Source organism: Entelurus aequoreus, linkage group LG22, assembly GCF_033978785.1.
Source record: "Entelurus aequoreus isolate RoL-2023_Sb linkage group LG22, RoL_Eaeq_v1.1, whole genome shotgun sequence".
Lineage (NCBI taxonomy): Eukaryota > Metazoa > Chordata > Actinopteri > Syngnathiformes > Syngnathidae > Entelurus > Entelurus aequoreus.
In genome coordinates, this window is record NC_084752.1 from 28,068,155 (window position 1) to 28,093,044 (window position 24,890).

General features: G+C 39.9%; 1 protein-coding gene across 1 annotated transcript in view; it reads right to left on the reverse strand.

The window, feature by feature from the left end:
* Positions 1-24,890, reverse strand: part of LOC133639463 (zeta-sarcoglycan) — a 945,127-nt gene that overhangs the window by 23,535 nt on the left and 896,702 nt on the right. The window contains exon 7 of the mRNA XM_062032766.1: positions 18,683-18,806. Coding sequence (XP_061888750.1) covers positions 18,683-18,806 — 124 coding nt within the window. The remainder of the gene's footprint in view (positions 1-18,682; positions 18,807-24,890) is intronic.

Below are 24,890 nucleotides of genomic sequence, written 5' to 3' on the forward strand. Positions count from 1 at the left end.
ATCTTGTCCACTAGCGACGCTGAGATCATTATTCATGCGTTCGTTACGTCTCGTCTCGATTACTGTAACGTATTCTTTTCTGGCCTCCCTATGTCTAGCATTAAAAGATTACAGTTGGTACAAAATGCGGCTGCAAGGCTTTTGACAAAAACAAGAAAGTTTGATCATATTACGCCTATACTGGCTCACCTGCACTGGCTTCCTGTGCACTTAAGATGCGACTTTAAGGTTTTACTACTTACGTATAAAATACTACACGGTTTAGCTCCAGCCTATCTCGCCGATTGTATTGTACCATATGTCCCGACAAGAAATCTGTGTTCAAAGAACTCCGGCTTATTAGTGATTCCCAGAGCCCAAAAAAAGTCTGCGGGCTATAGAGCGTTTTCTATTCGGGCTCCAGTACTCTGGAATGCCCTCCCGGTAACAGTTAGAGATGCTACCTCAGTAGAAGCATTTAAGTCCCATCTTAAAACTCATTTGTATAATCTAGCCTTTAAATAGACCCCCCTTTTTTAGACCAGTTGATCTGCCGTTTCTTTTCTTCTCTCCTCTTCTCCCCTGTCCCTTGCGAGGGGGAGTTGCATAGGTCCGGTGGCCATGGATGAAGTGCTGGCTGTCCATAGTCGGGACCCCGGGTGGACCACTAGCCTGTGCATCGGTTGGGGACATCTCTGCGCTGCTGACCCGTCTCCGCTCGGGATGGTTTCCTGTTGGCCCCGCTGTGGACTGGACTCCCGCTGATGTGTTGGATCCACTGTGGACTGGACTTTCACAATATTATGTCAGACCCACTCGACATCCATTGCTTTCGGTCTCCCCTAGAGGGGGGGGGGGGTTACCCACATATGCGGTCCTCTCCAAGGTTTCTCATAGTCATTCACCGACGTCCCACTGGGGTGAGTTTTTCCTTGCCCGTATGTGGGCTCTGTACCGAGGATGTCGTTGTGGCTTGTACAGCCCTTTGAGACACTTGTGATTTAGGGCTATATAAATAAACATTGATTGATTGATTGATGTGTGTGGCTGTGCCCGGAAGCATGCAAATGAGTCGTTCTGACGTTATTATTTTGGTTTATTTAGTCAGGAAAACTAGGTCTTAATATACACTATATTGCCAAAAGAATTTGGCCACCTGCATTGACTCACATATGAATTTGAAGTGCCATCCCATTCCTAACCCATAGGGTTCAATATAATCTTGGTCCACATTTTTGCAGCTATTACAGCTTCAACTCTTCTGGGAAGGCTGTCCACAAGGTTGCGGAGTGTGTTTATAGGAATTTTCGACCATTTTTCCAAAGGCACATTGGTGGAGAAGGCCTGGCTCTCAGTCTCCGTTCTAATTCATCCCAAAGGTGTTCTATCGGGTTCAGGTCAGGACTCTGTGCAGGCCAGTCAAGTTCATCCACACCAGACTCTGTCATCCATGTCTTTATGGACCTGGCTTCGTGCACTGGTGCACAGTCATGTTGGAAGAGGGAAAAGCCTGATCCAAACTGTTCCCACAAGGTTGGGAGCATGGAATTGTCCAAAATGTTTTGGTATCCTGGAGCATTCAAAGTTCCTTTCACTGGAACTAAGGGGCCAAGCCCAACTCTTGAAAAACAACCTCACACCATAATTCCTCCTCCACCAAATGTCATACTCGGCACAATGCAGTACGAAATGTAGCGTTCTCCTGGCAACTTCCAAACCCAGACTCGTCCATCAGATTGCCAGATGGAAAAGCGCAATTCATCACTCCAAAGAACGCATCTCCACTGCTCTAGAGTCCAGTGGTGACGTGCTTTACACCACTGCATTCAAAGCTTTGCATTGGACTTGGTGATGTATGGCTTAGATACAGCTGCTCTGCCTTGAAAACCCATTTCATGAAGCTCTCTGCGTACTGTACGTGGGCTAATTGGAAGGTCACTTGGAGTTTGGAGCTCTGCAGCACTATGCGCTTCAGCATAGTGCTGAAGGAAATTTGGCGGCCGTATTTGATGCGCTCCTTTGCTGCACCAGCAGCTCTCTAAGACGTACGTCGAAAAACACAGAACGACCAAAAACAAATTGGTATTACCCTCATTTTGCCAAAATCCTCATTAGCTTTGGATCAGCAATTTGGGAGAAATTATTATTTGTATTATTATTTTCAGGTCTCCCTATGGCTAGCATTAAACGACTACAGTTGGTACAAAATGTGGCTGCTGGACAAGAACAAGAAAGTCTGATCATATTACGCCTATACTGTATATACCTTTATATACCTATATAATAGGGGTGTGGGAAAAAATCGATTCAAATTCGAATTGCGATTGTCACGTTGTGCGATTCAGAATCGATTCTCATTTGTAAAAAAATATTATTTTTTAATTATTATTTTTAATAATTATTATTATTATAATTTTTTTATTTATCTATTTTTTTTAAATTAATCAACCCAACAAAACAATACACAGAAATACCATAATGCAATCCAATTCCAAAACCAAACCCGACCCAGCAACACTCAATAAACAGAGCAATTGAGAGGAGACACAAACACGACACAGAACAAACCAAATGTAGTGAAACAAAAATGAATATTATCAACAACAGTATCAATATTAGTTACAATTTCAACATAGCAGTGATTAAAAATCCCTCATTGACATTATCATTAGACATTTATAAAAAAAGAAAACAAAGAATAGTGTCACAGTGGCTTACACTTGCATCGCATCTCATAAGCTTGCAACACACTGTGTCCAATATTTTCACAAAGATAAAATAAGTCATATTTTTGGTTCATTTAATAGTTAAAACAAATTTTTGCAACATTATTGCAATCAGTTGGTAAAACATTGTCCTTTACAATTATAAAAGCTTTTTACAAAAATCTACTCCTCTGCTTGCATGTCAGCAGACTGGGGTAGATCCTGCTGAAATCCTATGTATTGAACGAATAGAGAATCCTTTTGAATCGGGAAAAATTCGTTTTTGAATCGAGAATCGTGTTGAATTGAAAAAAAAAATCGATATTGAATCGAATCGTGGGACACCCAAAGATTCACAGCCCTAATAAATACACTTAGATTGATTGATTGATGACTTGTGCGAAGTATGCCAACTGTGGTATCTGCCTTCAATGTTTGTAATCACTGCACTATATATGCCTGTGATTTTACTATTGCTTTTTTGAATATTTTTTTGTAGGTTTTGCTGTGGCGAGTCATGGCTTCCTGATTTTATTATCATCCTATTAACTTGAACACTGCACTAATGATGTTGTTTACTGCATCATTTGGATTATTAGTGACACATGCAGAGAAGGTGCAATTCTGAAGCAAAGTTTTGTCAGGCAAAGTGTATTACTTCACTGTGACTGAGAGTGGGATATACCGTGTTTCCCATATGTATGTATGCTTGCTTGCTTACCTCACACACAAAATGTTGTATTGGCATACAGCAGGGGTGTCCAAACTTTTTCCACTGAGGGCCGCACACGGAAAAATTAAAGCATTTTGGGGGGCCATTTTGATATTTTTCATTTTCAAACCATAACAAAATATAAGGATTTTTTTTTTTTTTTTTTACCTTTAGGGCTTCCGGGGACCATAAAAGGTCTAAGTCATTAAAATGTTAAAAACAAGTCAAATTATTATTATTTTTTATTTATTTAGCGCTTACAGTAAATCTCTTCAGTATATCAACTTCAGGTTGATATAAAGTAAAAAAAAAAAAATGCCTTTTTTGTCAAAGAAAACTTTGTTTTTTTATAATAAAACTGAAATATGCAGTATTTCCCCCACTGCCCAAAACATTCAGAAAGCAATGTTTGATGTGAAGTAATTAGAGCCTTAAAAAGATCAATAATGCAGGACACCATTGATTTTAATTCATTATTATTTTTGAGTAATCACAGTGAAAAGATAAATACAATCCCATTAAATATATTTGGGATCCAAAAGGTGCCCCACTCATATAAAGTGATTTATTAGTGTTTTTTTTAACTTTCAACACTTAAGTTACAAGATCAACTTCAGATATATCTGTCCATTTTACGTTTGAACTATTATTTTGTTTGTTTTATGCTCTTTAGTCAAAGATAACATTGATGTTTTTGTATGGCAACCACACAATATTTTCTGCAATATTTTCCACATAAAACATTTTAAAGTGAAATATTTGAAATAATTGTACCCTTGAATAGCTCAATAATTCATGATAACATTTATTTTATTTTAGTTTTTTTGAGCCATGGCAAAAAAAAGAAAAATAAAGATAGACAAAATAAAAAATAAAAAAACAGCCTACATGGCAGCTTTGTGTCAACATTGCAACTTTTTCTAGTTAGATTTCACCTCATTCCACTTTTTTTTTAATTTTTGCAATAGCATTTCCAGAATGTGTGGCGGGCCGGTAAACAATCAGCTGCGGGCCGCAAATGGCCCCGGGGCCGCACTTTGGACACCACTGTCATACAGCCTTCCCGGCAAACCTTAATGTCCCATATTTGTTCTTTTTTCTGGGTTGTGGGAAACGTATGCAATTGCTTCTCGCATTTTTTTGCGAGTGGCGCAATCCAAATTGTTGCACAACAGGGCAAGTTTACTCGGCAAACACTCTTCAATAAAATAAATGTACAATGGGGAAGTGCAGTGTCGCATAGCTGCAGCATCAAACATGGCGCCTGGTGGTCACGGAGTGCATTTTGACCAATCATTGAGGAGACCGCTTGAAACCGGGTTGTTCATACGTTCTTTATACACGACTCTGAGATATTCAAAACTCTACTGCTGTCTGGCGTCTAAGTTGGATAGTGCAACCCCCAGTTTGTCACGTTTCATGTGTCAGGTAAACCGCGACGAGTGGGGCCACATAAATCCCCTTCCTACTGTATACCTTTTTAAAAAAAAACTTTTTATAATGCATGTGCGGCATCTTACATTGACATAAAAACATTTTTAACCAGCATGCATACTTGTATTTCTGACTACGGTAGCGGTAATGGGCCAACAATCCATCAAGCGGTGCGGTTCCAAAGTCATACTAAAACATTTTGATGGATTTTTGAGTGCCGTGTGTAATGTTCTTTATTTTCAATGGAACATTTAAAGTTTTGGTGTTGTTTACTGGCGTCATATTGCAGTCTACAGGTATCTCTTATGTGTGACTACCATCTACTGGTCACACTTGTAATTACACCACGTACCAAATAAAATTGCTTCAAGGTGGGTTAGCACAACCAGAATTATTCCGTACATTAGGCGCACCAGGTTATAAGGCGCACTGTCGATTTTTGGCCTACTGAAAGCCACTACTACCGACCACGCAGTCTGATAGTTTATATATCAATGATGAAATCTTAACATTGCAACACATGCCAATACAGCCGGGTTAACTTATGAAGTGCAATTTTAAATTTCCCGGGAAACTTCCGGTTGAAAACGTCTATGTATGATGACGTTTGCGCGTGACGTCGATGGTTGAAACGGAAGTATTCGGACACATTGTTTCCAATACAAACAGCTCTGTTTTCATCGAAAAATTCCACAGTATTCTGGACATCTGTGTTGGTGAATCTTTTGCAATTTGTTTAATGAACAATGGAGACTGCAAAGAAGAAAGCTATAGGTGGGATCGGTGTATTAGCGGCTGGCTGCAGCAACACAATCAGGAGGACTTTGACTTGGATAGCAGACGCGCTATCCGATGCTAGCCGCCGACCGCATCGATGATCAGGTGAAGTCCTTTGTTGCGCCGTCGATCGCTGGAACGCAGGTGAGCACGGGTGTTGATGAGCAGATGAGGGCTGGCGTAGGTGGAGTGCTAATGTTTTTATCATAGCTCTGACGAGGTCCCGTAGCTAAGTTAGCTTCAATGGCGTCGTTAGCAACAGCATTGCTAGGCTTCGACAGGCGGCACAGCATTAACCGTGTAGTTACAAGTCCAGTGTTTGGTTCCGTGTCTCCTGATAGTAGAAGTAATGGTAGTATTGTTGATCTTCTGTCTATCCTTCCAGTCAGGGGTTTATTTCTTTTGTTTCTATCTGCATTTAAGCACGTTGCTATCACGTTAGCTCCGTAGCTAAAGTGCTTCACCGATGTATTGTCATGGAGATAAAAGTCACTGTGAATGTCCATTTCGCGTTCTCGACTCTCATTTTCAAGAGGATATAGTATCCGAGGTGGTTTAAAATACAAATCCGTGATCCACAATAGAAAAAGGAGAAAGTGTGGAATCCAATGAGCCAGCTTGTACCTAAGTTACAGTCAGAGCGAAAAAAGATACGTCCTGCACTGCACTCTAGTCCTTCACTCTTACGTTCCTCATCCACGAATCTTTCATCCTCGCTCAAATTAATGGGGTAATCGTCGCTTTCTCGGTCCGAATCGCTCTCGCTGCTGGTGTAAACAATGGGGAAATGTGAGGAGCCTTTCAACCTGCGACGTCACGCTACTTCCGGTACAGGCAAGGCTTTTTTTTATCAGCGACCAAAAGTTGTGAACTTTATCGTCGATGTTCTCTACTAAATCCTTTCAGCAAAAATATGGCAATACAGCGAAAGGATCAAGTATGACACATAGAATGGATCTGCTATCCCCGTTTAAATAAAAAAATAATTTCAGTAGGCCTTTAAGTGCGCTTTATAGTCCAAAAAATGTGATACTACATTGTACATGCGGTTCCGTTGCCTTGGACTGACTGTTCCACCAAAGTGGCAAAATTAGGTCACAACCTATGGTTTTGTGCTCAAATTGCTTCAGTAAACATGCTAGCATGTAGTGCCGATATCCTCAGAAGTTTTAAAAATCATGAAACAAACTCTTTAAACGACTTAAGGGCAATTACCGCAGTTGTTGTGTCGATGGCGGGAAACACGGCGCCAACAAGAAATGGCGACCCTCAACTCCGTATCCACCGCAGTGCCATTGAGTGACTCCTTGATGTGCCTTGCGGTGCAAATACGTAGGGTGCCTTTCTTTAAAAGAACACGCCCCAACCAAAAAGACAGCCACAAAAATTGCACCTGGTTTTTTTTTTTTTGGTCCCTGCGATTCTCAGATTTTATGGGAGATCAGTGACGAATGACCACGTTTTATTTTCGATGTTAACACGGTCTGGTGCCGAAACGCCACCTAAACTGACAATGTCTGAACTCCGAACCCGTCCCACTGCAAATACATTTTGGTTATCGGCTGCCTTTTTTTTTTTTTTTACACAAATTTTGCTCCAATTTTACAGAAGTGCTTCCAAAAGGTGTGTCACATTTTAGGGTGATTCAGCTAAGCATCCCTTAATCACAGTGAGTGTTTTGTAGGGCACAGTTTTTTTTAAATGTTGTTAATTTGCATGAGGATTGTAATGGGGTACTTGGAAAATGAAAAGGTCTGTGGGAACTCCTGAACTAAATCACCCTAAAGTTCCAGTGGGTGTTTTGCGGAGCGCGTTGAGCTATGTGAGACATTTCAAGTCAATCCAATTCAATATTCCTTACATGAATATAGTTTTGAACATGGCTAGCCATTCATTTTTCTTTGTTCAATGGTTGGTGCACCGCTAATGTACCAGATTCACACCATATTAAAGGCCTACTGAAATGAGATTTTCTTATTTAAACGGGGATAGCAGGTCCATTCTGTGTCATACTTGATCATTTCGCGATATAGCCATATTTTTGCTGAAAGGATTTAGTAGAGAACATCGACGATAAAGTTCGCAACTTTTGGTCGCTGATAAAAAAGTCTTGCCTGTACCGGAAGTAGCGTGACGTCACAGGTTGTGGAGCTCCTCACATCTGCACATTGTTTACAATCGCGAGAGCGATTCGCACAGAGAAAGCGACGATTTTCCCATTAATTTGAGCGAGGATGAAAGATTTGTGGATGAGGAAAGTGAGAGGGAAGGACTAGAGGGCAGTGGAAGCGATTCAGATAGGGAAGATGCTGTGAGAGGTGGGTGGGACCTGATATTCAGCTGGGAATGACTAAAACAGTAAATAAACACAAGACATATATATACTCTATTAGCCACAACACAACCAGGCTTATATTTAATATGCCACAAATTAATCCCGCATAACAAAAACCTCCCTCCTCCCGTCCATATAACCCACCAATACAAATCAAACACCCACACAAAACACTCAATCCCACAGCCCAAAGTACCGTTCACCTCCCCAAAGTTCATACAGCACATATATTTCCCCAAAGTTACGTAAGTGACATGCACATAGCGGCACGCACGTACGGGCAAGCGATCAAATGTTTGGAAGCTGCAGCTGCATACTCACGGTAGCGCGTATCCAACTCAAAGTCCTCCTGGTAAGAGGCTCTGTTGTCCCAGTTCTCCACAAGCATGCATATCCAACTCAAAGTCCTCCTGGTTAGAGTCTCTGTTGTCCCAGTTCTCCACAGGCCAATGGTAAAGCTTGACTGTCATCATTCGGGAATGTAAACAATGAAACACCGGCTACGTGTTTGTGTTGCTGCAGCCGGCCGCTAATACACCGCTTCCCACCTACAGCTTTCTTCTTTGCTATCGCCATCGTTCATTAAACAAATTGCAAAAGATTCGCCAACACAGATGTCCAGAATACTGTGGAATTTTGCGATGAAAACAGACGACTTAATAGCTGGCCACAATGCTGTCCCAAAATGTCCGCTACAATCCGTGACATCACGCGCAAACGTCATCATACCGAGACGTTTTCAGCAGGATATTTCGCGGGAAATGTAAAATTGCACTTTACTAATCTAACCCGGCCGTATTGGCATGTGTTGCAATGTTAAGATTTCATCATTGATATGTAAACTATCAGACTGCGTGGTCGGTACTAGTGGGTTTTAGTAGGCCTTTAAATGCTCTTGGTTTTCACTGGAGACTTCATTTACTGCAGAGATTATTTAAAAGTTGACCACATCACTAATAGGTGTATTGCTGTGACATCAGACTCACACTGATAGGCTAAATCAGACATCTTATTAAAAGTGTCTTTTTATCCACGTTTCAAAAAGGCCTTGAACCATCCGTCGTTTCAAAGAGTTCTATTCCTCTTTACGTTACCATGACATGCAACAAGGGTCCCCCCTCCCCAAACCTCAACACCCTTCACCCCTTTGCCCCGAAAACACAGTCTGAAAAAAAAAAGAAAACCTGATTTTACTCAACAGAACAGCAAAAATGTCATCCATATTTTTATAACTAATTTGAGCTGGCGATCTAGGAGATTGTTTGTGCTTTTAGCCCAGTAGTCAGCACACTCGCCTCTAACACCGGCGTCCTCGGAAAAAAAACAAAAACAACGCAATCCCTACATGAAGCCGAGCTGATTGACAGTCATGAACCAATCCAATCCGTCGTCAAAATTGAGGGCCCCTTGGGATTCAGCCCAGGTAAGCCTGTGCATCAAAGCAATATCTGGTAGAAATAAAAAAACATTGTATTCTATTTTGTCACTTCAACCATGTGGTGTTAATCACAAAGGCGAGTTTCTGTCAGAAGGTCTGAGCAAGTGTGAGTCAGAGGAGATTCTTAGTCATCCAGGTCGTGGTGTTCCACAAAGGTTAAATTGAGGACCATTGGACTTCTTGTTTGGGGTTAAAGACTTTTCACCTTCAATCCGAAAGGCTTCTTCTTCTGATGAAACCTTTTTGATAACCTTCGACTTTTCTTCAAAAGGCTCTGCATACTGATTAAGACTTTCCTACCACGACAGGCTGGCAGAAGCTGCTACTTCTTAGGGAGTGTGTTGGGGATTTTTATTTTTAAACATAATTCATATCAGTTCAGAGCAGTGCTTCTCAAATATTTTCTGTTTAGCCCCCCCACAGGAAGAAGAAAATAAGCCCCCACCCCACCCCAACTCTCCACCATGACATTAAATAATTATGTGTATTAATTTGTCGACAACATTTTTATATCTACACCTCTGCATAACAATGTAAGCTTATTAACATTAAAGTAGGATTGTACGGTATACGGGTTTTAGTATAGTACCACGATACTAATGAATCATATTCGGTACTACACCGCCTCTAAAAAGGACCGGTCCCCCGTCGTCGTCACGTCGCGTCATTGCTGGTTTATGAGCAGACGAGCATGTTCGACGGCACACAATCACGGATTACCTACAAGCAGACACAGTGTGTAGACAGAAAAGGGAGATCGGTCACGTGTTGGCTTAAAAACTAACGATAAAGGTGAAGTTATAACACTGAAACGTCCTCAGGAAGAGAAGCTTTAAGACTAAAGTCCATCTGCAGTGTTTTAGCTACTTCTAAATCACTAATCCTCGCCTCCATGGCAACACATAAAGTACGTTTCTTACAAGTATCATCCCAGCAGGACGAGGAATAGCTAAACAGGCTTCACTACACACCGTAGCTCACCGGCGTCAAAATGTAAACAAAACACCATTGGTATATCTACACCTAAAATCCACTGTAATGATACCAAATACAGGAGTGTATCTAGTCGATACTAAATAGATATTTTTTAGCATCACAAAATCTTCTTTCGTTTTTTTAAAAATGTATATGATGTTTATAAACTCAGGAAATATGTCCCTGGACACATGAGGACTTTTAATATGACCAATGTATGATCCTGTAAGGACTTGGTATCGAATTGATACCTAAATTTGTGGTATCATCCAAAACTAATGTAAAGTATCAAACAACAAAAGAATAAGTGATTGTTACATTTTAACAGAAGTGTAGATAAAACATGTTAAAAGAGAAAGTAAGTAGATATTAACAGTAAATGAACAAGTAGATTAATCATTCATTTTCTACCACTTGTCCTTAATAATGCTGACAAAATAATAGAATGGAAAATGGCACAATATGTTACTGCACACACTATTTGAAAATGACTGACTTAGAAGAACATTGATATGCAGTATAAACTGCATATGCAGACATCTCTTGACAGTCAGGTTACCCTTAAAAAAAGGAAATCGCAAATTGCTTTTGGAAGCGTTAAAGGGGAGCTGCACTTTTTGGGGAATTTTCCCATCATCCACAATTCTTAGAGTAGACACATGTCCTTCCTTTTGCATGTGCATTATAAAGGTTGAACACTGCTAGTACGAGGCGCCTAACAACACAGGTAATGGGGATACGATCTACTCCGCCTATAAAGCCCTCTAAAAACATCCAACAACTTCCCACACCGTGTTATAAACCTGCTATATGTATGCACAGTTTGTAATGTAGTAACATTCATGATAACATGTAACATTTGAAGTATTTTGGGCATTTTAAGCATTACTTTTACTTCTTTCCTGTGCGCATAGCAACAAAAGCTACCGTTGCTATGTGCTCTGTGAAATCCATGTCAACAACAACATAAGAGAGTACTTTTTGTGTTTGCTACCACTAATGGCAGACTTGGTGAGAGTCAAAAAGGCACAGCAGAGACTCCACTTATTTTGTGTGCTGCGTAGGAACTAACTTGAGGAGAAACTGCAGGTTTCTTTTTTATCGGGCCACCATCTAGTCAGTACTAATGTACTCTGTTCGCTGTGGGGTTTGCTGCCTGCTCTGCTGCAGACAGCAAGGCCCTGCAGAGGGTGACCAGGACAGCAGAGAAGATAGTCGGCTGCCCTCTGCCCTGCAGAGCGGAAATTGCTCGCTCTCTCTGCCTCGGCAGAGCAAAGGAAATCCTGGCAGTTCTCATCTTCGCATTTGTTCAACCTGCCGCCATCACGGAATAAGGTTTGTTAACAATAGAGCAGGGCAAACCGAGTTAAAACTGCTTTTACCCGTTGGCCATTAGGACATTAACTGTGTCCTTAAACAGCTTATGCTGTTTTTCACTGTTACACTGCTCTTCATACTGGTATTAATGTATTTATTTCTAACATGTTGATTGTTGTGTCTCTTGTATTTTAACTGCACCTAACAGAGTAGCCACCTTTAATTGTGTCATGCAGTAACACGTTCTATTCCATGATGTCGTACTATTGCTAAACGTTTCAAATAAGAAGATAATCAATCAATCAAAGTTTACTTATATTGCCCTTAATCACAAATGTCTCAAAGGGCTGCACCGGCTCAGATCCCAGTGGCTTAAATTGTCCGCTAATGGGATGTTTGTATCATTTAGAACTTGTAGTCTCCTTGAGCTGGTAAATTCAGAATAGTCCTTCCTAGCTATGTTGCGATGGTCTTACGCTGCGTAAAATTTGTCGAGAGCTAAGTTGAGAACCATAAAGTATCAAGTTGGCAACGTGTGGATTTTCAAAATTGACTAACTTCTCAGCTTGGTGCCACAACTTTCTACGAAACATTTGTGATACATGCTTTGTAACCTTGCAATAACTTTTCCAAACTTGAAGGCTCAAGCTCATTCTTCTTTATTTTATGGCGGGTGACAATTAACGTTGTTAGCAGTAGCTGATAACTCACTAGTAGTCGGAGGAGCAAGACACCAAAAAAGTAGTTCCTTGGTGTTAGCTCTTATAACAGCGTTGCTACAGTTTGTCAATATGCATGTCATGTCATGTAAATGGAGCATTGTTAGCAGTTTTTGGATTTTTTTTTTTTTTTTTTTTACAGGGCTTTATCAATTAATTGTTAGCCGCCTCGTACTAGCAGTTTTTCAATATTTAGAAAGTACAGAAAGGGGAAATAAGTGTGTTTTTTCTCACAGCAGGATTGTGGATGATGGGCAAAATTCCCAAAAATGTGAAATTCCCTTTTAACACATATTTCTGTTGATTTAAATTATTTTATTATGTGTTGTTGGGCTAATTCAGGGGTTTGCAACCCAAAATGATGAAAGCCGCAAAAAAATAAATAAAAGCCTTACATAAGTGTTATAATGAAGACAACACATGATCTAAGTGTCTATATTAGCTATATTAGCCTACTATCAAAATGACTGACGCAAATCTTTGTTGACAGAAATGTTGTATTTAAATTTGTTTTCTACACATTTTTGCAACATTGGAAATCATTAGTAAAATGGAGGCTTCTCACAGAATGAGCTAACTCCTGGAAATGACTGGCTCAGAATGGCCAAAGGTATAGATGTGTGTGTCCAAGTTAAAGGAAACGGCAGGCTGTCTTCTTCTAATGGATTTATTACAATCTTTGCAAGCTGGGTAATGTTTGCTGTGGTCTGGAACAACATGGCACACAAACAACTATGAGAAATGCAGTCAATATTACATACAGATAATGTGTCATGAGACATGCAAATATATATTAAATACACAGAGGACATAAGTAAAGGGAATTAAATGAGCTCAAATATACCTACAAACGAGGCATATAATGTATGTACATACAGCTAGCCTAACTAGCATGTTAGCTTGCAGTCATGGATTGACCAAATATGCCTGATAAGCACTCCAGCAAATCAATTAAAATTAACAAAGCTCACCTTTGTGCATTCATGCACGGCATATATCGTTTGGTGGACAAAATGAACCAAATAAGGAGTGGCATAAAACACGTCTTTCTGTGGCAGCATCGGAGAAAGTTGTACATGTAAACAAACTACGATGAGTTTAAGGGTCGCTCTAATGCAGGGGTGTCCAAAGTGCGGCCCGGGGGCCATTTGCGGCCCGCAGCTAATTGTTTACCGGCCCGCCACACATTCTGGAAATGCTATTGCAAAAAATAAAAAATAACATTGTGGAATGAGGTGAAATCTAACGAGAAAAAGTTGCAATGTTGACACAAAAGCTGCCATGCAGGCTGTTTTTTTCTTTTCTTTTGTCTTTCTTTATTTTTTATTTTTTTGCCATTGCTCAAAAAAATAATAATGACAAAAAATCCATGTTATAATGAATTATTTTTAGGGCTCCAATTACTTCAAATATTTCACTTAAAAATGTTTTATGTGGTAAATATTGCATGTATTGTGTAATAGCCATATAAAAACATCAAAGTTTTCTTTGACAAAAGAGCAAAACAAACAAAATAATAGTTCAAACGTAAAATCGACAGATATATCTGAAGTTGATCTCGTAACTTAAGAGTTGAAAGTAAAAAAAAACAAAAAACTAATAAAACTGTATCACTTTATGAGTGGGGCACCTTTTGGATCCCAAATATATTTAGTGGTATTTTATTTATCTCTTCACTGATAATCAAAAATATTAAAGAATTAAAATCAATGGTGTCCTGCATTATTGATCTTTTAGGGCTCTAACTACTAAATACTGCATATTTCAGTTTTACTATAAATAACAAAGTTGTTTTTGACAGAAAAGCCATAAAACCTTTTTTTTTTTAAGTTGATACAGAGATTTACTGTAAGCGTTAAATTAAAAATAATAATACAAATTAGACTTATTTTTAACATTTTAATAACCCTTTATAGTCCCCGGGACCCCTAAAGGTAAAATAAATTTAAAAATCCATATATTTTGTTATGGTTTGAAAATGAAAAATATCAAAATGGCCCCCACATGCTTTAATTTTTCCGTTTGTGGCCCTCAGTGGAAAAAGTTTGGACACCCCTGCTCTAATGAGTAGGACAAAACGGTGCTTGCCAAATACTCTCATCAGTGAAGCATGTAGAACATAAACAGTGGGATGTCTAACAATTAGGAAGGTTTGTGTCATGTTTGTCCTCTAACAGAAAATATATTAAAACAAAAAATATGTGTTTTTCTTCATCTTTTTCCATTTTCACACATCTCTGAAAGAGGTGCAGGGAGCCACTATAGGGCGGTGCTAAAAATATAGAGCCACGGGTTGCTGACCTCCGGTCTAAGTCAATGCATGTAATACATTTATAAACTATGTAATTTCCCGATAGCTATAAAATATTGATGGATTTTTTTGATGAATTTCAGTTCATCTGCCTACAGGGAATGTTGACACATTTGAGGGGAAACATGATACACAATCTTTTCATGATATCAGGCCTTGCCACAGTCTGTGTTTGCGCTAGTTTGACGTTATTGTTGGCTTATGGGAGTCATCCAGTAATGTAGTGATTAGAGAGAGAAAAGGGGGCGCGAGTCAAAGAAAGATAATGGATGCGACGGGAAAAGAGGACAAAGGAATACATGCAACGCAGTGACAGAGAGAAGTGACACAAAAGGGGAAAAAGCCCAAATCTCCTTCCTTCTTTCTATAAAGTGACAGTCATGTTGATGAATAACCCCGGTAGTGGAAAGTTAATTAGATGGGCCGGTCTATTCAAATATGACAGACTGAGGGGAATGGTGGAAGAGGAAATGGAGAAAACTGCTGCGAGCATGCCTGGTGGTGCATGGTATCTATTGGTGCAAAACTATAGCGTATCATAAATCATCAGTTTGAATTAGTTCAAATTATTCTGTTTGATGCCTCTCACCAGACGTCAGCTGGTATAGGCTCCAATCCCCACCTTGTGACCGTCCACAGAATAAGCAAAGTAGAAAATAAAAAAACCCAAAACCAGTGAAGTTGGCACATTGTGTAAATAGTAAATAAAAAACAGAAAACAATGATTTGCAAATCCTTTTCAACTTATATTCAATTGAATAGACTGCAAAGACAATATCCTTAACATTCGAACTGGAAAACTTTGTTTTTTTTTGCAAATATTAGCTCATTTGGAATTTGATGCCTGCAACATGTTTCAAAAAAGCTGGCACAAGTGGCAAAAAAGACTGAGAAAGTTGAAGAATGCTCATCAAACACTTATTTGAAATATCCCACAGGTGAACAGGCTAATTGGGAACAGGATGGGGCGAGGGTCACCACTTTGTCAACAAATGCGTGAGCAAATTGTCGAACAGTTTAAGAACAACATTTCTCAACCAGCCATTGCAAGCAATTTAGGGATTTCACCATCGACGGTCCGTAATATCATCAAAAGTTTCAGAGAATCTGGAGAAAATAGTGCACGTAAGCGATGATATTACGGACCTTCGATCTCTCAGACGGTACTGCATCAAAAAGCGACATCAGTGTGTAGAGGATATCACCACATGGGCTCAGGAACACTTAAGAAAACCACTGTCAGTAACTACAGTTTGTCGCTACATCTGTAAGTGCAATTCAATACTATAAAACTCTACAAAGCCATTTATCAACTACACCCAGAAACGCCAGTCCACATTTCAAATTGTTTTTGGAAACTGTGGACCAAAGAGGAAAAGAACCATCCGGACTGTTATAGGCGCAAAGTTAAAAAAACAGCATCTGTGATGGTATGGGGGTGTATTAGTGCCCAAGACATGGGTAACTTACACATCTGTGAAGGCAGCATTAATGCCGAAAGGTACATACAGGTTTTGGAGCAACATATGTTGCCATCCAAGCAACGTTATCATAGACGCCCCTGCTTATTTCAGCAAGACAATGCCAAACCACGTCTTACAACAGCGTGGCTTCATAGTAAAAGAGTGTGGGTACTAGACTGGCCTGCCTGTAGTCCAGACCTGTCTACCATTTGAAAATGTGTGGCCCATTATGAAGCCTAAAATACCACAACGGGGACCCCCGGACTGTTGAACAACTTAAGTTGTACATCAAGCAAGAATGGGAAAGAATTCCATGTGAAAAGCTTCAAAAATTGGTCTCCTCTGTTCTCCTTAGTGTTGTTAAAAGGAAAGGCCATGTAACACAGTGGTAAAAATGCCCCTGTGCCACCTTTTTTGCAATGTGTTGCTGCCATTAAATTCTAAGTTAATGATTATTTGCAAAAAAAAAAAAAAGTTTCTCAGTTCGAACATTCAATATCTTGTCTTTGCAGTCTATTCAATTGAATATAAGTTGAAAAGGATTTGCAAATCATTGTTTTCTGTTTTTATTTACCATTTAAACAACGTGCCAACTTTCCTGCACTAGATTTTTCAGTGTGTGACTTTCGGGATGAAGTTGTGTACTTCTCCTGATTAGGTTCCAGTGGACGGAAACAAGATATGAGGGGTAACAAAAAAAATAAATACAAAAAAAAGTGTGAGAAGAGCATATGAAGGGGGATATGAGAAGATTCTAAGAGTGTGGTGGAGAGGAGGAAATGAGAAATGTGTTTTGGGAAGGATCATCTAACTTGTTTTGTGAGACTCCTGTTCTTGTGTGTGTGCATTGAGCGGAGGACACTGACAGTGAGTCTAATAAAAGGGGGCATTCTTCTGTTAATTACAGAGTTAATGACACACTATGCTCTCTTGGACTCACAACACAACACAACACAACACACACACACAGACACACTGGAAATGGGCAAGCATGCACTGGCGCTCCAACATGACAGGCTGTTATTCAAAGAGCTTGACAGTACGATAGCAGGCTAATAGAACACACACATGACAGGAGCCGCTGACAGGGAACCTCATCAAAGCAGCTTTAATGAAGTCACTTTCCCCAAACACAAGCAATGGGGGGAAGAAAAGAAGGACAAGGTCGCCTGGATTGATGACGCTCATTAGCCTAATAAGGTACTTTGATGAAACCGGCCTGACAATGTATTGTCTGTATTAGGGATGTACGGTATACTGGTATTAGTATAGTCCCGCGATACCGGTCCCGCAACACCCCCCCCCCACGCCCGCGTCGAAGTCACGTCGTGACATTGCTGGTTTACAAGCAGAGGAGCATGTTCGGCAGCGCACAATCACAGAGTACTTACAAGCAGACACAGTGTGTAGACAGAAAAGGGAGAACGGACGCATTTTGGCTTAAAAACTAACGATAAAGGTGAAGTTATAACACTGACACGCCCTCAGGAAGAGCTGCTTTAAGACATGGCTAGCTAGCTAGCGGCTAAAATCCATCCGCCCTCTGCAGTGTTTTAGCTACTTCTAAATCACTAATCCTGGTCTCCATGGCGACAGATAAAGTATGTTTCTTACAAGTATCATCCCTGCAGGACGAGGAATAGCTAAACATGCGTAGCTCACCGGCAACAAAATGTAAACAAACGCCATTGGTGGATCCACAGCTAACATCCACTGTAATTATACCAAGTACATTAGCGTATCTCGTCGATACTACTATGATTACGTCGATATTTTTTGGCATCACAACATCTTCTTTCGTTTTTAAAAAAATGTATATTATGTTTATAAACTCAGGAAATATGTCCCTGGACACATGAGGACTTTGAATATGACCAATGTATGATCCTGTAACTACTTGGTATCGGATTGATGCCCAAATTTGTGGTATCATCCAAAACTAATGTAAAGTATCAAACAACAGAAGAATAAGTGATTATTACATTTTAACAGAAGTGTAGATAGAATATGTTAAAATAGAAAGTAAGCAGATATTAACAGTAAATGAACTAGTAGATTAATAATAATTTTCTACCACTTGTCCTTAATAATGTTGACAAAATAATAGAATGATAAATGACACAATATGTTACTGCATATGTCAGCAGACTAATTAGGAGCCTTTGTTTGTTTACTCACTACTAAAAGACAAATTGTCTTGTATGTTCACTATTTTATTTAAAGACTTAACTGCAATAAGAAACATGTTTAATGTACCCTAATATTTTTTTTAAAAATAAAACCAATAATGCAATATTTTGTGGTCCCCTTTATTTAGAAAAGTACCGAAAAGTACTGAAATAATTTTAGTACCGGTACCAAAATATTGGTATTGTTACAACACTAGTCTGTATACACTCACAAACTAGACTGGATTGCAGTCTCTTGTAATTAGATAAGAACAATAAGAACATACAATTGACTTTGCATAGTAGAAACACAATCATTCCAAAAAAGATACCACGATCATGCTCTCACCTCTCCTTCCGAGGACTGTAGCAAGAGGTCCTTCCGACAGGATGCGGTGAAGTCCCCAACGCCGGCATTCAGCTCAACACCCCGGGGGGCCTCGAGGGTTAGCGTCCGAGTCGGGGACTCGAGCCTGAGGAACATAACCACTCATCAGTTCTGTGAGAAACAGTGGAGGTGGAATATTGAGTAGATGATGGGGATATTATAGTGACATGCAGAGCGGTAAGTACAGTATGTAGGTTTTTTCAGTGGCTATGTAACTGTGAGGCCGCAGGTGGTATCCCGGTTTGAACGACTACTGCCGAATATTCAACTAAAATTGTTTTCGGGCTACGTATTAGACAGATAAGGACTTACGGGCTAGACGTATTTCTGTACTATTATTCTTTCTTTGTATTATTACTGAGAACCAGCATCCTCTGCAGTGAGCATTTGGATGTTGTCTTATTTATGTTGCCTATACCAAAGGTTGGCAACCCAAAACGTTGAAAGAGCCATATTGGACCAAAAATACATAAAACTAATCTGTCTGGAGCCGCAAAAAATGAAAAGTCGTATATATGTCTTATAGTGAAGGCAACACATGACGTAAGTGTCTATATTAGCTATGATAGCCTACTATCAAAATGACTATGTGTCGCAGGCTGAAGCAAATCTTTGTTGACAGATATGTTGAAATGTAATATTTATTCTACACATTTTTACATTAGAAACCATTAATACATCAGAGGCTACTCAGAAGGTGAAATACAGTAACTCCAGGAAATTTCTGGCTTTTAATGGCCAAAGGTATAGATGTGTGTGTCCAAGTTAAAGGAAACGGCAGGCTGTCTTCTTTTAATAGTTGTATTACAATATTTGGCACGCTAGGTAATGTTTGCTGTGGTCTGGAACAACATGGCACACAAACAACTATCTGAAATGCAGCCACTATTACATACAGATAATGTGTCATGAGACATGCAGAACTAAATGATATACAAAGAGGATAAAAGTAAAGAATATTTAATGAGCTCAAATATAGCTACAAATGAGGCATAATGATGCAATATGTACATACAGCGAGCCTAAATAGCATGTTAGCATTGATTAGCTTGCAGTCATGCAGTGACCCAGTATGCCTGATTAGCACTCCAACAAGTCAATAACATCAACAAAGCGCACCATTGTGCATTCACGAACAGTATAAAACTTTTGGTGGACAAAATGAGACAAAGAAGGAGTGGAAGATTTTACATGTGTCACAGTCCACACTATGGGGAGTTCAAGAACCGCCAAAATTAGTAGGACACAACGATGTTCACCAAATACTCTCATTAATGAAGCATACACACAAACATATTAAACAGTAGTAGTTCTAACAATTGGGAAGGTTTGTGTCCTCAAACAAAAAAACATACTAAAAGAAAAAAAATATTTTTCCCCCATCTTTTTCCATTTTCAATCCTTTTTGTTTTTAAATGCTCCAGGGAGCCACTAGGGCGGCACTAAAGAGCCGCAGGTTGGTGACCCCCGGCCTATACCATGGCTATTCAACTAAATACTGAAGAGGGTCGCAGTAAACTGTCTCATCGAAATGTGGATGTTTTGTCAGAAAGTGCTTCACAAGTTTTTTTCTTTGGAAACTGTGTTTACTCCGTTTTCCATTACTATGTAAACACATCTGGTTTCCCACTGCATTGTCAATAAATCCACACTTTTTTATTAAGAGTCCAATTTTTGCCATCCATTTTTCCTTTTTTCAGTCAATTTTGGTCTGAATAAGGGGTTTTCTTCTACTTACCCCACTGCTGCATCATTGTGACATTACAAGTAAACCTCTCTACTAAGAGGTAAACATCGTCATCTAAAGTGTACGAGCTTTAGTATAGCCTGTAAAAGCCTGGGGTTCTGGAATGAGATTGATAGCTCTGTAAAAGAATCACATTCTTTAAGCATATTGAAAAAGTGTTTTAGGCAAAACCTGTTGCTACGTTATGCTTAGTATATTTAGAACACCCCTCATAGCTGAGGATTTCACGTCGGTCGCATATTTTTGGTCTTGACCCTTGCATATATGATATAATTATCGCAAATCTTCAAGATGCAACTTTTTAATCAAAATTGACTGATTGGGTGGATTAAAAGCTTCCTTCTCTGTAAATGTAAACCTGTTGGTACACTATATTGCCAAAAGTATTTGGCCACCTGCCTTGACTCACATATGAACTTGAAGTGCCATCCCCTTCCTAACCCATAGAGTTCAATATGATGTCGGTCCACCATTTGCAGCTATTACAGCTTCAACTCTTCTGGGAAGGCTGTCCACAAGAATGCGGAGTGTGTTTATAAGAACTTTCGACCATTCTTCCAAAAGCACATTGGTGAGCACACACTGATGTTGGTCGAGAAGGCCTGGCTCTCAGTTTCTGTTCTAATTCATCCCAAAGGTGTTCAGGTTAGGACTCTGTGCAGGCCAGTCAAGTTCATCCACACCAGACTCTGTCATCCATGTCTTTATAGACCTTGCTTTGTGCACTGGTGCACATTCATGTTGGAAGAGGAAGGGGCACGCTCTAAACTGTTCCCACAAGGTTGGGAGCATGGAATTGTCCAAAATGTTTTGGTATCTTAAGCGTTCAAAGTTATTTTTTACTGAAACTAAGGGGCCAAGCCCAACTCCTGAAAAACAACCCCACACCATAATTCCTCCTCCACCAAATTTCACACTCTGTAGCAACTGACTGTGCAGATAGACGGCTACCTTTTTGCACTATGCGCTTCAGCATCCGCTGACCCCTCTCTGTCAGTTTACGTGCCCTACCACTTGGTGGCTGAGTTGCTCTTGTTCCCAAACTCTTCCATTTTCTTATAATAAAGCCGACAGTTGACTTTGGAATATTTAGGAGCGAGGAAATTTCACGACAGGATTTGTTGCGCAGGTGGCATCCTATGACAGTTCCACACTGGACATCACTGAGCTCCTGAGAGCGGCCCATTCTTTCACAAATGTACTAAATTGCTCATTCGGTTGAAAAAGCATGGGCATGCTTCAAATCCAACTTACTGCATTTATCTGACCAGCTAGCACCCATTAAACCTTCCAGGGTAGAATCCAGAACAGAACCCTGAATCAATGCAGACATAATAGAAGCCATGAAACTTAGAAATGACAAACACGTTAAGTTCACTAAAAACAGGACTGAACCGCTCCTGAAAGAATACAAAAAGCTAAGAAATGAAGTAACTAATACAAACCCTGTTTCCATATGAGTTGGGAAATTGTGTTAGATGTAAATATAAACGGAATACAATGATTTGCAAATCCTTTTTAAGCCATATTCAGTTGAATGCACTACAAAGACAACATATTTGTTGTTCAAACTCATAAACTTTATTTTTTTTTTGCAAATAATAATTAACTTAGAATTTCATGGCTGCAACACGTGACAAAGTAGTTGGGAAAGGGCATGTTCACCACTGTGTTACATGGCCTTTCCTTTTAACAACACTAAGGAGAACAGAGGAGACCAATTTTTGAAGCTTCTCAGGTGGAATTATTTCCCATTCTTGCTTGATGTACAGCTTAAGTTGTTCAACAGTCCGGGGGTCTCCATTGTGGTATTTTAGGCTTTATAATGCGCCACACATTTTCAATGGGAGACAGGTCTGGACTACAGGCAGGCCAGTCTAGTACCCGCACTCTTTTACTATGAAGCCACGTTGATGTAACACGTGGCTTGGCATTGTCTTGCTGAAATAAGCAGGGGCGTCCATGGTAACGTTGCTTGGATGGAAACATATGTTGCTCCAAAACCTGTATGTACCTTTCAGCATTAATGGCGACTTCACAGATGAGTAAGTTACCCATGTCTTGGGCACTAATACACCCCCATACCATCACAGATGCTGGTTTTTCAACTTTGCGCCTATTACAATCCGGAAGGTTCTTTTCCTCTTTGGTCCGGAGGACACGGCGTCCACAGTTTCCAAAAACAATTTGAAATGTGGACTCGTCAGACCACATAACACTTTTCCACTTTGTATCAGTCCATCTTAGATGAGCTCAGGCCCAGCGAAGCCGACAGCTTTTCTGGGTGTTGTTGATAAACGGTTTTCGCCTCGCATAGGAGAGTTTTAACTTGCACTTACAGATGCAGCGACCAACTGTAGTTACTGAAAGTGGGTTTCTGAATTGTTTCTGAGCCCATGTGATGATATCCTTTACACACTGATGTCGCTTGTTGATGCAGTACAGCCTGAGGGATCGAAGGTCACGGGCTTAGCTGCTTACGTGCAGTGATTTCTCCAGATTCTCCGAACCCTTTGATGATATTACGGAGCGTAGATGGTGAAATCCCTAAATTCCTTGCAATAGCTGCTTGAGAAAGGTTTTTCTTCAACTGTTCAACAATTTGCTCACGCATTTGTTGACAAAGTGGTGACCCTCGCCCCATCCTTGTTTGTGAATGACTGAGCATTTCATGGAATCTACTTTTATACCCAATCATGGCACCCACCTGTTCCCAATTTGCCTGTTCACCTGTGGGATGTTCCAAATAAGTGTTTGATGAGCATTCCTCAACTTTATCAGTATTTTTTGCCACCTTTCCCAACTTCTTTGTCACGTGTTGCTGGCATCAAATTCTAAAGGTAATGATTATTTGCAAAAAAAAAAAAGTTTATCAGTTTGAACATCAAATATGTTGTCTTTGTAGCATATTCAACTGAATATGGGTTGAAAATGATTTGCAAATCATTGTATTCTGTTTACATTTACATCTAACACAATTTCACAACACATATGGAAACGGGGTGTGTATGGTCAGGAAGGCCAAATCTAGTTACTTCAATGAAAAAATAACGGAAAATAATAATAACCCGCAAAAAAACTCTGGAAGACGATGAAGCAATTGGGCCACAGCAGTCTCAAAACAATAACCACCAACCTCAATTTGGAAATAAACGGCTCACTCATCACAGACAAACTGAAGGTGGCAAATTGCTTGAAAAGATTTTTTACTCAACCATCGCTTCCATGTTGGTAAGCAAATTGCCCTCACATTCAGGCCTCTACGGTGAACAGCACATCCAAGACTTTTACAAAAACAAAGGGGTACGCAAGGATGACTTGAAGTTTGTCAAAGTTAAAACTGATGATGTGTTAAAGAAACTCAGCTCGCTGCAGCCAAACAAAGCCACAGGACAAGCTGTCACGATTGCCCCAATGGTTGCTCATATCACCAACTTGTCTATCAATCAGTGTCATGTCCCACAAGAATTCAAGCTCGCGAGACTAACACCTTTGTATAAAAAAAGAAACAAATTAGACCCTGGCAACTACCGCCCTGTTTCCATCCTTTGCTCCATCTCAAAGGTTATAGAGAGGTTAATATATGAGCAAAAAGATAATTATCTATCAAATCGCAAGCTCCTCTTCGAATTTCAATCAGGTTTCAAAAACTCATATTCCACCGATACGTGCCTACTGTACCTAACTGACTACATCAAGCGAGAGATAGACATGGGCAAGTTCTGTGGAATGGTTATGCTGGACCTTCGAAAAGGCATTCGATACAGTTAACCACTCAATACTGTTAAACAAGTTGAGGGCAATTGGTTTTGACAGCACAGCCACAAACAGGATGAAATCTTACCTTGAGGATTGATTAATTGATTGATTGATTGAAGCTTTTATTAGTAGATTGCACAGTACAGTACATATTCCGTACAATTGACCACTAAATGGTAACATCCGAAAACGTTTTTCAACTTGCTTAAGTCGGGGTCCACGTTAATCAATTCATGGTAGAGAACAGGTGGTCGAGGTGAACGGATCACTGTCCTCTCCCCTCAAGGTGAGCTGTGGTGTCCCACAGGGGAGCATTCTGGGACCATTGTTATTCTTGATTGACATGAAATCAGCATGTAACAGCAATTTGTTCCTGTTTACGGACGATTCTGCGATCCTGGCATCGGACAGGGACAAATTGAAGGTTGAAAGTGCACTCAGCACCAAACTAAGTAGTCTCTGTCTCTGGCTTTCCGATAAACAGAGGCCATCTTGTTTGGGTCCAAGCACAACCTAGGTAAATCCCTGAGCTTTACGATTAAAGCAGGTGATACCATAATCACCAGCAAAGACAAGGTAATTTACCTAGGTTGTATATTGGACAACACTCGGGGGAAAAAATGGCATTAAAAACAAACACCAAGATCAAAAATAAAACTAGAT